Here is a 13,534-nt window from a genome sequence, read left to right as displayed (position 1 = left end):
TAATTTAAAAAAATATATTTGTTTTGCTTTCATATAGTCACATATCCAGTTAGTATTCAGATGTTTTTAACTGTGTATGTAACCTATTAAGATGTAAATATTTGGGGGGTGGGATTATTTATACATTAGTTTTTGTACATTAACCCCTTTGTAGCCCAGTCCAAAGTGGGGTGTGTTACTAATTGGTTAATAAAATTGTCTGTGATTCTGCACAGATGGCTAGTAGGTACAGAGCCAGTCACTATATCAGAACTGTATGTGGTCCCTTAGACTCAGAAAACAGACTGACCGCTGTCAGAGGGGAGGGGTTTTAGAGGGCTGGGTGGAAAAGGTGAAGGGATTAAAGAAAAAAGAACTCATGGACACAGACAACAGTATGGTGATTACAAGAGGAAAAGAGGGAGACAGAAGAGGATAAAGGAGGGGGGATAAATGGTGACAGAAAGAGACTTGACTTTGGACACACAATACAATATGCAGACGATGTATTATATAATTGTACACTTGAAACCTATATAATTTTCTTAACCAATGTCACCCCAATGAATTCAATAAAAATTAGTTAAAACTTATTGTTCCTTAAACAGAGTAGTTGTTCAAAATTTTATGACTGAATGAGGGTTTCTGTTTGTATTAAGTTCATACTAATACAAATTAAATTTCTACTTTCTATTGAATTTCTTTTTTTTTTAAATGAGAGGAGGGTAGATAGACTCTGGCATGCGCCTGGACCAGGATCTATCTACCCAGCAATCCCCGTCTGGGGCCAATGCCCAAATCATTTGAGCTATTCTCAGGTCTCGGGGCCATGCTCAGACCAGTCAAGCCACTGGCAATAAGAGGGGAAGAGATGGAGAAGGGGGAGGTGGGAGAAGAGAAGCAGATGGTCACTTCTCATGTGTGCCCTCAGTGGGGATCAAACCCAGGATGTCCGCACCAGGCCAAGGCTCTCTCCACTGAGCCAACCAGCCGGGGCCTCTCAAATACAATTATGTTGGAGATTGTGTGTTTTTTTAGAGAAAGGTATTATTTAATGTTTGATCTTAATGACTAATGTCAACTAAAGAAAAAATACTAAATGTTTCATCATCAAAAAGGATTTATTTGGGAAAAAGAAAGGGTTGCAACCCAGTGTGTGCAGACATAGCAAGCCACAGGCACCTCTGGCCTGCATGCCAAGAAGGGCGTTATTTACAGAACGGAAAAGGAAATCAAGGGAAGGGGAAGTTATAACCATAGAGCTTTATTATAAAAAGATTTCTTCAGTAGGGTTCTGGGGTGTAGGGTTCTTGCAGTTAAACCCTATCTCCTCCCAGGATTATTTGCTTAAAGTTCCAGTTAGTCTTTCTCACTAAAATAACCTACCTTTATTTTTTCTATAGAGTTGGATAGAGTTAAAACAATGTTTTTAAATAATTCAACAAGAATTACTTCAGGTTATTTCCTATGTTTGACTTTCCTTACCTATCTTTTTCATAACTGTTTAAATTCTTTGGTTTTGACTTTCGATGCCTCTCCTAGTGGCGGTGTGCTTGGTGTGTGAGAATGACCGGTTCACACCCTTCTGTGTGCAAAGGAGTTTATTCTTTTTATATTATACTTTCATGATTTTCATTTGGAATTACTTTTTAGAAGTGATATTTGTCTAACTCTCAACTTTCTGAAAAATTAAGACAAAAAGAAAATGGGAGAAAATTTAACTTGAAGGTCTTTTAATACTATCCAGTATAACCAAGTAAATCTATTTAAAGATAGTGTCCAGGGAAAAATAGCCTTTATCATCCTCTGTGAGTACTGTACAGAAAATTAAGTCTTGGGTGCAAATGGACTGTGAGTCAGTAAGTACATTAACCAACTCAATGTTCATTCACTTGACTATATTACTTGGCTCACAGAGTAGACTTACCATTTTCCTTATTGGATATTTTTGGCACTATCCATATTATTTAAATGAACTAGAATTTGGCTGAAAATTTGAAGCCTCAACTGGACTAGTAAGTTGTGCTAGTTAGGGCCATATAGCAGTGTTTTTCCAACCTTTTTTGTTAATAAACTTTTTTTTTCTTCTTTTTCCAAGTGAGAGTAGGGGAGATACAGAGACAGACTCCCATATGCACCCCAACTAGGATCCACTCAGTGATCCCATTTGGGGCTGAGGCTCTGCCCATCTAGGACCATGCTCTCAACCGAGCTATTTTTAGGGTCTGAAGTGGAGGCTCCACAGAACCATCCTCAGTGCCTGGGACCAATGCACTTGATCCAATCTAGCTATAGCTGTGGGAGGAAGGGGGGTAGGCAGAGAAAGAGAAGCGGGGGGGTTTAGAAGGAGATAGTCATTTTGCCTGTGTGCCCTGACTGGAAATTGAACCTGGGACTCTACATGCTGGGCCAACACTCTACCACTGAGCCAACCAGCCAGGACCTTTGTTAACATATTTTTAAAAAGAACTTCTAAAAGATCTAGGGTAAGAAGAGGATGTGACTGTAAAGAAAAGCAGGAGATGTATCATTTCTGTATCTTATAAATAGGTAGTGATTATATATATATATACACCTTTATTAAAATTCATAGAACTATACACTAAAAGAAAGAAAATGGCACCTGACCAGGCAGTGGCATAGTGGATAGAGTGTCGTAATGGGACGTGGAGGACCCAGGTTCGAGACCCCGAGGTCGCCAGCTTGAGCGCAGGCTCATCTGGTTTGAGCAAAGCTCACCAGCTTGAGCCCAAAGGTTGCTGGCTCGAGTAAGGGGTCACTCGGTCTGCTGCAGCCCCCTGGTCAAGGCACATATGAGAAAGCAATCAGTGAACAACTAAGGTGTCGCAATGAAGAATTGATGTTTCTCATCTCTCTCCCTTCCTGTCTGTCCCTCTCTCTGATTCTGTCTCTGCCACACACACACACACACACACACACACACACACAAGAAATTGGCTGTCTACGCTCTTGCATAAGTTTTGGGTGACATCTGAAAACTTTTTCATCACAAGTTTAAATCATTGCAAATTATATATTTTTGGTGTGTTATAAATAGTGATATTTTAAAATAAAAGTGTTACATCACTTAAAAAATCTGTCCTGGAATCTAAATACCACAGTGATTTATCACTTACCATTATCCATTTTAAAAATTACATGAACAGACTCTTTGATAACAGCTGGAAGTTGTAAATTATTCCTGTTTTTCTTTGGACTTGTATTTCTGTTTCATTTTCCACATAGAATTTATCTTATGTTGTATTTTATTGACTACTCAAATACCATATCATAATTCTCTGCATCGAAGATAGGTATATAAATTAAAATCAATGTTTTTTAAAATTACTGTTTAAAATATTTTATGATTTAAAATTTTAACTTAGTGCACAATCAAAACTATATTTTTTGATAATTAAAAGTAAAATTGTATTGGAAATGCCTTATATCAGCTATTGCCACACAAAAAAAATGCTACATAAAAATCCAAAGATCTCATTCTTCCCCGTCTTGAGTCTGGGTTGGCTGGGATTTGGTTGATCTCGGCTGAACTTGACTGGGTTCAGCTGGATTTGGCTCCAGGCTCATAGGTTTGTTGTGCATATCTTTCCATCTTCTCATGGAGATAGAAGAGGCATAATAGTGGTAAGAAGCAAGCACACACAAAACTTGTTAAGGCCCCAATTCAAAATTGGCATACCACCCACACAGGCAGAGAAAATCACATGGCCAAGCCTAACAATGGGGCAGAGAAATAGGCTTTGCCTATTCCTAGTGGTAGGTAACTTCCAAAATTTTTTTGGCCAAAGATATGGATATATAAGTCAATAACAGGGAGGAACTAAAAAATTGGTAACAAATATCCAACCTATCCTGTGCACCTTTTAATAAAATGTAATGTGGATGATATTTAAATGAGACATCTAAATAGAGATCTGGGGCAGTAGGAGTTAGCCAGGAAAAGTGGGGATGGAGACAATGGGCAGAAAATACTTGGGGCTGAGGGAACAATAATTGATAAAAATAAAGGAGGGTTTGGGGAACTATTGAGTTGAGTATGTCCAAAGTATATGGTGAGAGGTCAGGTGTGTCCAAAAGAGAATAGGAAGGAGACTAAGGCCAAGGTCACTCACTGCAAAAGAACCTTTTATGCTATGTGAGGGAGGTTAGATTTTAAATTCAGTACACTAGGAAAGTTATTGGAATGTTTTAAACAAAGGAGGAACATGACCATGTTTTCTTATGCTCTAGAAAAAAAATCATCTTGGCTCTTTATGCATATTAGATTGATGTTAGATAAGACCAGAGGCTAAAAGATCGAGGAGGAGACCATTGCAAAACCCAGGTGAAGAATGAAGGTGACCTAAACTAAGGTAGACACATTGGGCTGGAAAGAGATGTTGTTGAGCCACAGAGAACTAGGTGAACTATTTTCAGCCCATGAGTACATTGGTCACATTCTCCCAATTATATATACTTTTATTTATTGATTGATTGATTTTAGAGAGGAAGGGAGGGAGGGGGAAAAGAGAGAGAGGAACATCTGTTCCTGTATGTGCCCTGACAAGGGCTCGAACTGACAACCTCTATGCTTTGGGATGATGCTCTAACCACTGGAGCTATTAAGCCAGGGCAATTATAATAATTTAAATGTTAGAGAAAGGGCAGTTTTTCAATTAATATATGTTCTTAATCTTTAATTTTATAGATGGTGTGAATGTTAGTGTATGTTAAAATGATTTGTAAATAGTAAAGTTTATTACAAATGTCAATTTATATCAATATTATGCAGGAAGTTTTTTGTTTGAATTTCTTGGGAAAAGATTGATAAGTGAATATGCTGTTTTGTTGTAACTAGAGAAGCTCAATTTAACTATTACTCAGTGATCTAGCATGTATTGTATATATTTTCTATTTCCTTAGTTTAACTCTTCTGTTCTCTTACCTATAACACAGAAATTTCAAAATACATATTTGTCTGAAAGAAAAATTCTTAAAATTGTTACAGTTCTCTAATGGCTTCTGATGACCGACCAGCAAGATAAATCTGAACTTCTTGATGTGGGATTCCAGGTTCTCCAAGATCTGGTCTTTACTGTGTCTCCTAGTTTAATTTTCTTAACACTTCATTTTATTTACATACCCCCTCCACACACAAAAAAACAGAAACCCTGGTGCAATTCTAATTTTCAGTTTCCAGAATGTACTATGTAGTTTGCTGTCATTTATCACCTTTCACTTGGAATGTCTTCATCTTCATTCACTTTTACCTACTTGAGATATTTGGAATAATAAAAAATGACTTGTGTGTCTTGAAACAGGAGGTGATAACATGAGTGTCAGATTTAATCTTTCCAGTTTAGTAATATACCCCTGGTGCTTGTCATAGTGCTTGCCACTAGTGGGTGTTCAATAAATATTTGAATAATTAACACATTGATGAATTATTATTGAGATAGGCATTTTAGAATTTTCTGTAGATTGAGTTATTTTGTCTATGCGTGCAGACACATTCATATACATTCCATGCCCAGAAACGTGCGTACGTGTGCAGTTGTTGCATGCTTCCACAGTGTAAGTGAAACAGCTGACTGCTGGGATTATAGAGGATTGTATTATAGATCTTTAGGAATGATCTAGGTTTATTTGTGAGTCTTTCCACAGGAATGTCAATTCTGAGCTTGCATTGAAGTCATTGTACCAGGTGCTAGCCTCATTGACTTTGGGAATTCCATGAGGGAAAGAGGACTGGCACATTCCTTTCATCCCTTAGATATTTTATTGTATTTTTTGCCTGAATAACCTAGGCAATGATGTCTTTCTGCTAAGATGCAAAGATCTTGGAATGTGGAATTCCACACATTTCATGTGTTTAGGAAAGATCTTAGTTTCCTCTAAACTTCTGTCACATTCTGAACAGAGGAGTATTTATATATAAAATAAATGAGGAAATTTTAGTTTTGAAGTTAAACTAAAAATTCTTACCTGTAGGAATTACTAAAATTTAGTGTTCTCTGATGATATACTTATGACATGAACTTCAAAATTGTATTTATTGGGGTAACATTGGTTAATAAAATTATATGTTTCAAGTGTACATTTCTGTCATACCTTTGTATATTGCATTTTGTGCCCACCACACGAAGCACGATAATATTCCACTATATAATTGGTTCCCCTTTACCCTTGACTATTTCCCCCCTTCTGGCAACCACTATACTGTTGTCTGCATCTGAGTTTCATACAAGCAAATCAAATATAATAATACATTAACAAAATAATACATCATGATCAAGTGGGATGAAACCAGGGGCGTTCCCTGGAATACTAGTCTTTTGAGAGGCTCAGTGGAAAGACACTGAGAAATCAGAGATATGCTATGTGCTCTGACTGCCTGTGGAAGGCTCCTGAGTGTGAGTTTGTTAATGGCTCCAATAAGTTTGACATTCTTTGCTCTAGGGCTTGTTTTATTCAGGGTTTTTCTGACTTATTTAACTGTGGAATACTTGGCCTGTGACATCTATTGTACTTAACCTACTTTATGTAACACACATTGGAAATACTAGCTTAGCATGTTACCTTGAATAGTGTGATACATGATAAATATTCATTACTTACCAAATAAATAGAGGTATGATTTCATTTCTGGGGTAAATCTCACTTGGTATGGTTTAGAGTTTTCATATGCTCCTGGATTTGGCTTCTATAATTTATTAAGGATTTTTGCATCTGTATTTATAAGGGATATTGGTTTGTAGTTTTCTTTTTTGTGATATATTTTCTGGCTTTATTTTTTATTAAAGTCATTCTCTACCCTCTGTGCCCTAATTATGGAAAAAGGCCTTATATTACCCATTTCCAGCCTTGGGTCAGAGGTCAGTTTTACTTAGTGCAGAAAGCTAGACAATCAGGTGATTGGCTTAAAACATTATGGTTTGGCAGTTCAGGGCAAGTAGTCCCTGGCATAGGAGGATATTTAAGAAGGCATATATGCTTTTGCAATACTATTATGCTTCTTTTGGGCCCTGCTGTTAATAGGGTGGCTTTAGTTGTTTTCAGAGTTATTAATTGTCCATGATTTCAAGTCTTGTAAGTGCCAGAAGCAAAATTTCAGATCTTACTCCAAAAGGATTTTATATTTTTATCTTTCGGATACCTTAAAGTATTCTTTTAATTTTTTTTCTCCTTCCCCTTCACATCCTCCCATCCCCCATACCTCTCACCTGATATTTGACTAGTGGCCTGGAAAGACATTATTAGTAGTGGTGATGGTGGTAAAAGTTTTTTGTTGTTGTTGCCCTAGGATTTTTTTTACCCCACATCATAAATTAGGCCAGTGCTAATGGTAAACATTACTATGAGTCATAGTACACATAGTCATATGAACACATACTATTCACACAGTACTTATAGTACTATGTATTCATAGTTTGATACTGACAAATCTAGTACAACTTACATTAATGTAGAGTTTTATTAACCAAGATATATTATTAAAATTTTTCAATAATTTTGTAATTTCAGTGATAGTCTTGTTTTAAGCTAGAGAGAAATATAGAATTCAGCAATGAAATAATAGGGATTAAATGTTGAGAGTGTTTTATAGATTATTTGAACAAAAAATATGTTTATATAAATCCTAAACCAAAAGAATTTAGTAATTTGAAGTAGGGTTTTTTTTTATTACCTCTAATACTCATGCTGTAGGGGGAATTCTGTTGCTTTGGATAGCCAGTAGTTACTGAAATAAGGGTAATGAATAAGGTCTTTGTTTCTCTTAGTTAAGTCAATTGGAAATATGTGAGTTCAGCCAGCAGGAAATAGCTTGTAGCCAGGACCCAAGTATAGGGAGTGTAGTATATGCACATAGACATGCCTCTTCATAAATATTGTAACACACCACCGGTCTGAAGCAGGAAAAACCAGCATTTTTGATTTTTAGCATCACATGAAAGGATTGTTATGTTACTAGGTTAATTGCAGAGGAGTGACAGATGTCCTAAAGCCCTGGTTGGCAAACTGTGGCTTGTGAGCCACATGCGGCTCTTTGGCCCCTTGAGTGTGGCTCTTCCACAAAATACTACGTGCGGCTGCTACCTCGATAAGGGATGTACCTACCTATATAGTTTTTTTTTTTTAATTTTTTTCTTTATTTTTTATTTATTCATTTTAGATGGAAGAGGGAGAGACAGAGAGAGAGGAGAGACAGAGAGAGAGAAAGGGGGAGGAGCTGGAAGCATCAACTCCCATATGTGCCTTGACCAGGCAAGCCCAGGGTTTCGATCCGGCAACCTCAGCATTTCCAGGTTGACGCTTTATCCACTGCGCCACCACAGGTCCCTATATAGTTTTAAGTTTAAAAAATTTGGCTCTCAAAAGAGATTTCAATCATTGTACTGTTGATATTTGGCTCTATTGACTAATGAGTTTGCCGACCACTGTCCTAAAGGGTCAAGTCAGAGAACCTTTAGAACTATGAAATATCTCCTAATGTATACCCACATACACATTACTTTTTTGTGTGAGATGTTTGTGAGGTGAACCATACACTAAGGGAAGACTTGTTCTGCTCATCATTTGAGGACAAGTCAAATGTAAAGGCATAGTGGACCCTGGCTGGGAAGTTCAGTTGGTTAGAGCATTGTCCTGACATGCAGACGTTGTGAGTTCCATCACCACTCAGGGCACATACAGGAATCAACCAATGATGGCATGAATGAGTGGAACAGCAAATAGATGTTTGTTTTTTTCTGTCTCTCTTCCTTCTCCCTTCGTCCCCCTCCCCTCCTTTTTATGGTTGATTCGTATTCCATTGTATATATAGACCACATTTTGTTTATTCATTCTTTCTTTATTCCTGGTCATAAGAGCATTTGAAAACATAATTGTTTATAATTTAAATAGCAGATTTACTGATGAAATAGTATATCATATGATATAGAATATAGGTATGTACAGAGCATAGATTATGGAGCTCCTTTTCTTTATATTTTTCATAATCTATAGTGAAGGAGAAATTCAGCCTGGTATTTGAAATTCTGAGTCATTAACTGAGGTAATCATTAGTCATTTAACTCTACTTTGCTCATAATGTTAACAGTACTGGCTTTATAAAGGTTAATTTTATTGAAAGTGAAAGTTTTGTTTTTTTAAAACTATTAATAATTACCTTCATCAAAGTCATTTGTCCTTTAAGGTTACATTATAATTTTGTTTCAGCTTTATTGAAGGCTGTTTCAATCCTACTAGCCTGTAATTTTATCCTGTTATTTTTATTGACTTGGTTCCTAGCACAGTAGTTGGTACATAGTAGGTGCTTAATAAATATTTATTGAACCAATAAATGTTTTTAGTTGTATAGTTAAAAACATTCTTGTGTTATTTTTGTAGCTTATACCACTAAATTTATTCATTATTGGTAGATGCTACTAGTTTAATTTTCATAAGGCATTCCTATTTTTAGGTTCTTAAATTTTATTTAACTTTGTTCTTATATTTTAAAAAAGATTAGGCTTTGTCTTTTAAAAGTTTTAGCATTGAGAAGTTTTCAACACTACCATGCAATGCTTTTTTAACCTTTACGAAGCAATAGTATCAACTGTTAGGGAAAGCAATCATTTCTGTGCTTCTGTGCTTATGAATCAGATTCTATTTATTTGACTTTGGATTTGTAGATTCTTGAACTAATTTAAGTGATGCAAAAGATGAGTCTTGTTAGGCTTTTTAAAAAGTGGAGTTGGTGTTTTTATTGTAAACAGATTTTCTCCAAGGAAACATCTCTAGAGTCTCACTTTACTTCATCATCCATTTAAGATTGAAATCCCATATATACATACTGGTCCCTGTGTATTTTATTATTTGTCACCCAGATGTGTGTTGGTTTTGACTTGTATTTTCAAAATAATCCCTGAGGTTTTGAAGTAACTCCATTCTGACTCAATCTTTTGCAAATTAATAGACGTTTTTCCTTCAGTTACTCCACCCACTCTGGTACTTGTAAATTCCGACTCTTCTATTGGTTCCCTCTGGCCACTGAGTACATGAGTCAATGTCACATGCATGTGGTAGTGCTTGTCAGGGTGGAATTCTAACACTTCCTCACAACAGAGAACAGTTGAACTCTGTGCTTCTGGGCAGAAGAATGGTCCTGGGGACAGTTCTGCTCCCACCTAACAGTTATGGCAGAGATCAGGACCTGTCACTTTGCTGCCTGTGCAGTGAGGCCTCAGAAACTGCTCGACCCAACCTAACAGGTACGGTTCAGAGGTGATCGTTTGGGGTAGGGTAGGTAATCACAGTAATCAAATGTGAAAGGAAACTTCAAAAATTAATCTTACACATTACTATTACTGTTTTCCTTCTTGGCCAGTGACATTTCGCGCGCGTGCGTGTGTGTGTGTGTGTGTGTGTGTGTGTGTGTGTGTGTGTTCTGGTATTTTACAGTAGGACTTCAGTAAGTACTTTTTGAAAGAGAGTAAATGAATAATATGTAATATTTTGTGGTATAATAAGATACATATGGCTTGATATGAAGAACTTAAACTATATTTTGAGAGCTGTTGAATGATTTATCCAGCCCCCTTAAATAGTTTTTAAAAGTGGTATTAAAAAGTATTAGTTTTTAGAGACTATGCAGTCAGGTAAAGTAGAATTCTGGCAGGATAAGCATTTCTAAAATACTTTGAAATGCCTAAGCTGAAAATGTTGTATATTAATTTTTCCAATTTCTACCTGACAGATTTCTAATTAAACTGATAAAAGTTATTGAATGACTAATTGGTGAAAAATATTTTTGAATACAATTAAATACTACATTTAGGAATGTATCTCTGAATTTGAATTTGAGTTTTAGTCTGGATTTTAACTTGTTTAATCCTTATAATTTACTTTGTATAAACTATTTCTGTGTTTAGCTTTATTTTTATTGTACCTGCAAGTGTATCATTTGAAAAAAGTAATAAAATACTTTTTCTTAATAGTCATATTTCTGCTACCTGACTCCTATACCCTATAAAGGAAAATCAGAGTCTTCTGTTTTCTCCTCATAAGTCTGTGGTGTACTTCTGCAAGGATTAATAAAAGATTAACTTGCTATTTAAGGTACCTAATCTATAGTAGTCACTTCCCGTTGCTCGAAAAGAAAACATTCCCAGCCCACACACTTGAGTTTGGGTGGGTGCAGTACATCTGAATCATCCAGATGTTTCTGTTTTAAATTGGGGAGGAAAGTGGTGTAGACTACACCCACTGGTTAACACTATGCCATTTATTTGCTTTTCCTATGGGATTTTTCCTGTCTTTATCGACTCTACTTTTTGGCTTGTTTTTCTCATTTAGTTCTTCAACTCTGTGATTTAATACATACATGTTCATTATGGCGTCAGGAAAAGGTTAGAATGTTTTTTGTCTCTGAAAAATTTCCACTTTGTTTTGCGCTAGAGGTAGGATGGTGTTTCAGTGGATATCCTGTGCAGACGGATTGTATGGGAAGTTGACCCTTAGTTCTCTGAGAACAAAAGACTTAAGTGGGGAGAAAGAAGAAAGGAAGGAAATAGAATCTTTTGATTTGACCAAGGAAAGATCATAAAGCCAGAGACTGGAAGAGGGGGAGTAGGGAATAAAAAGGGTTGTTTTCCAAGTTGTGGTTCTTTAATACTTTGGCCCCCCCCAAAATTACTTTTATCCTGTATTTATTATTTTGTATATTTCAGAAATGTACAGTGTTGTTTGGTTTAAATATGGGTTGGGCAAAAGTGGGTTTACAGTTTGTATGGAAAATAATATAGTAATTAATAAATAATACAAGAATAAACTGTTTCATGTACTCACAACGGTAAACTTACTTTTGCCCACCCTGTACACCTTTTAAGTTTACATAAAATTGTGCTGTAGGTCTCATTGGCGTTTCTTTTTTTGTCAAATAACATGGTTTTTAAGAAGCTGACTTGCCTTTACAACCCTCCTTTGAGCTTGGTGAGTTCCTCTCCAGCACAGATGAACTGCATGTTGCAGACATGTCTTGCACGTTGACAGCCTGTCATCCTACTGTCATCAGTGCAGAATTCCTGCTCATCCAATTTAAATGCTCTCTCTTCTCTGAAACCTTCCCTGACATCAGAGCTGTTTTCTGTTCTGTCCTTTAATAGGATCCTTTGTGAGTGCATGATTCATTTACTCAAATCTTTTTTTGAGAACCTCTTATATACATGTGCTATTTGGGTGCTTGGAATTGATCTGTGAACAAGCAGACAGAAATTCCTGTCCTCATAAAACTGATATTCTAGCTGTGGGAGTTAGAGTGATGCATGTGAATGTAATAATAAGTACATTACATATTTTGTAGTAGTAAGAGCTATGGAGAGAAATCAGTTGGGAAGAGAGACATGGGGTATGTAGGAGTGTTGTCAGGAATAGATGAATTTTAAAATAGGACAGTCAGAGAATGCTGCACTGAGACAGTACATTTGAGTGAAGTGTCATGTGGGTGTCTTAGAGAAGAATGGTTTAGGCTGAAGGTAAAGCCAGTACAAGGATCCTGAGGCAGAAGTGTGCCTGCCTTCTTCAAGCAAGGCCAGTGGCCAGACTGAGATAAATGAGGGGAGGAGCAGTAGAGAGATGAATTAGGCAAGACAGGTTGTAATAAAGGGTCTTGCAGGGCCCTATCAGCACTTAGTTTTTCTCTGAGACAGGGAGCCGTCCCAGAGCTTTGAGCAGAGGAGTAACACAATCTGACTTATGCTTTAAAAACTGGCCAGTGTGTTGAGACTAGATAGTAGAGAGCAAGGATCGAAACGTGGCGGTCAGTTAGAAGTCTGCTTAGATATTCTAGGTAGGAGCTGATGGTGGTGACAGGGTGGCAGTAAGGGGGTGTGAGAAATTAGCAGATTCTGACTATAATTTTGAAGGCAGTGCCAATAGAATTTCCTGATGGATTGGATGTGATATGTGAGAGCAAAAAAGGAGTCATGAATGATTTTAAGGTCTTTTTGTCACCCCTCCAGCTCATTGATATAGTTGACATATAAGAGTATGTAAATCTAAAGTTGGCGATATGTACATCACATAATTACCATTTCATGTGTGTGTGGTGGGACATTTCTGATCTCTCTTAGTAACTTTCAGGTACTTAGTACAGTATTAACTATAATAACTATGCTACACATTAGATTCCCAGAACTTACCCACCTTATAGCTAGAAGTTTATACTCAACACTTTCAAGGTTTGTGGCCTGAGCAACTAAGAAGATGAAATTGGGGAATTCTGTGGGAGAAGCAGGTTTGGGGAAAATAATGGAAAGTAGATAGATTTTTTAAATAGTAAGTCCAAATAGTGGCCTATAATCTTTATATTCTGCAGCTCAGCCAGAGGCCAGTGTATATAGTAGATGTTCACTAATGCATAGTAGATGTTCATTAAAATGATCAGTTTTGTAAACTTCAAATTTTAATATACTGGGTTTCACGAAGTGAAATACATGGCATTTGCTGTTTTGGGCCTACAGTGTTTAGGAGTTGGTTTTAGTGCCTGCTTGATTACTATTTCTCACTTGGTCCT

The 13,534-nt window shown here is 36.6% G+C and overlaps 1 protein-coding gene across 4 annotated transcripts in view; it reads left to right on the top strand.

Moving 5' to 3' along the window:
* Window positions 1-13,534, top strand: part of ABL2 (ABL proto-oncogene 2, non-receptor tyrosine kinase) — a 75,025-nt gene that overhangs the window by 34,378 nt on the left and 27,113 nt on the right. For 2 of the 4 annotated variants that reach the window (XM_066261252.1, XM_066261250.1), the window contains exon 1: window positions 10,119-10,232. The exons of the other annotated variants lie outside the window; for them this stretch is intronic. In XM_066261252.1, coding sequence (XP_066117349.1) covers window positions 10,121-10,232 — 112 coding nt within the window. In that variant the 5' untranslated portion in view covers window positions 10,119-10,120. Of the gene's footprint in view, window positions 1-10,118; window positions 10,233-13,534 lie in introns of those variants that run through there. 4 annotated transcript variants of the gene reach the window in all.

This window comes from Saccopteryx bilineata, chromosome 2 (genome assembly GCF_036850765.1).
Source record: "Saccopteryx bilineata isolate mSacBil1 chromosome 2, mSacBil1_pri_phased_curated, whole genome shotgun sequence".
NCBI classification, from domain to species: Eukaryota; Metazoa; Chordata; class Mammalia; order Chiroptera; family Emballonuridae; genus Saccopteryx; species Saccopteryx bilineata.
This window is presented reverse-complemented; position numbering and strand designations above follow the sequence as displayed.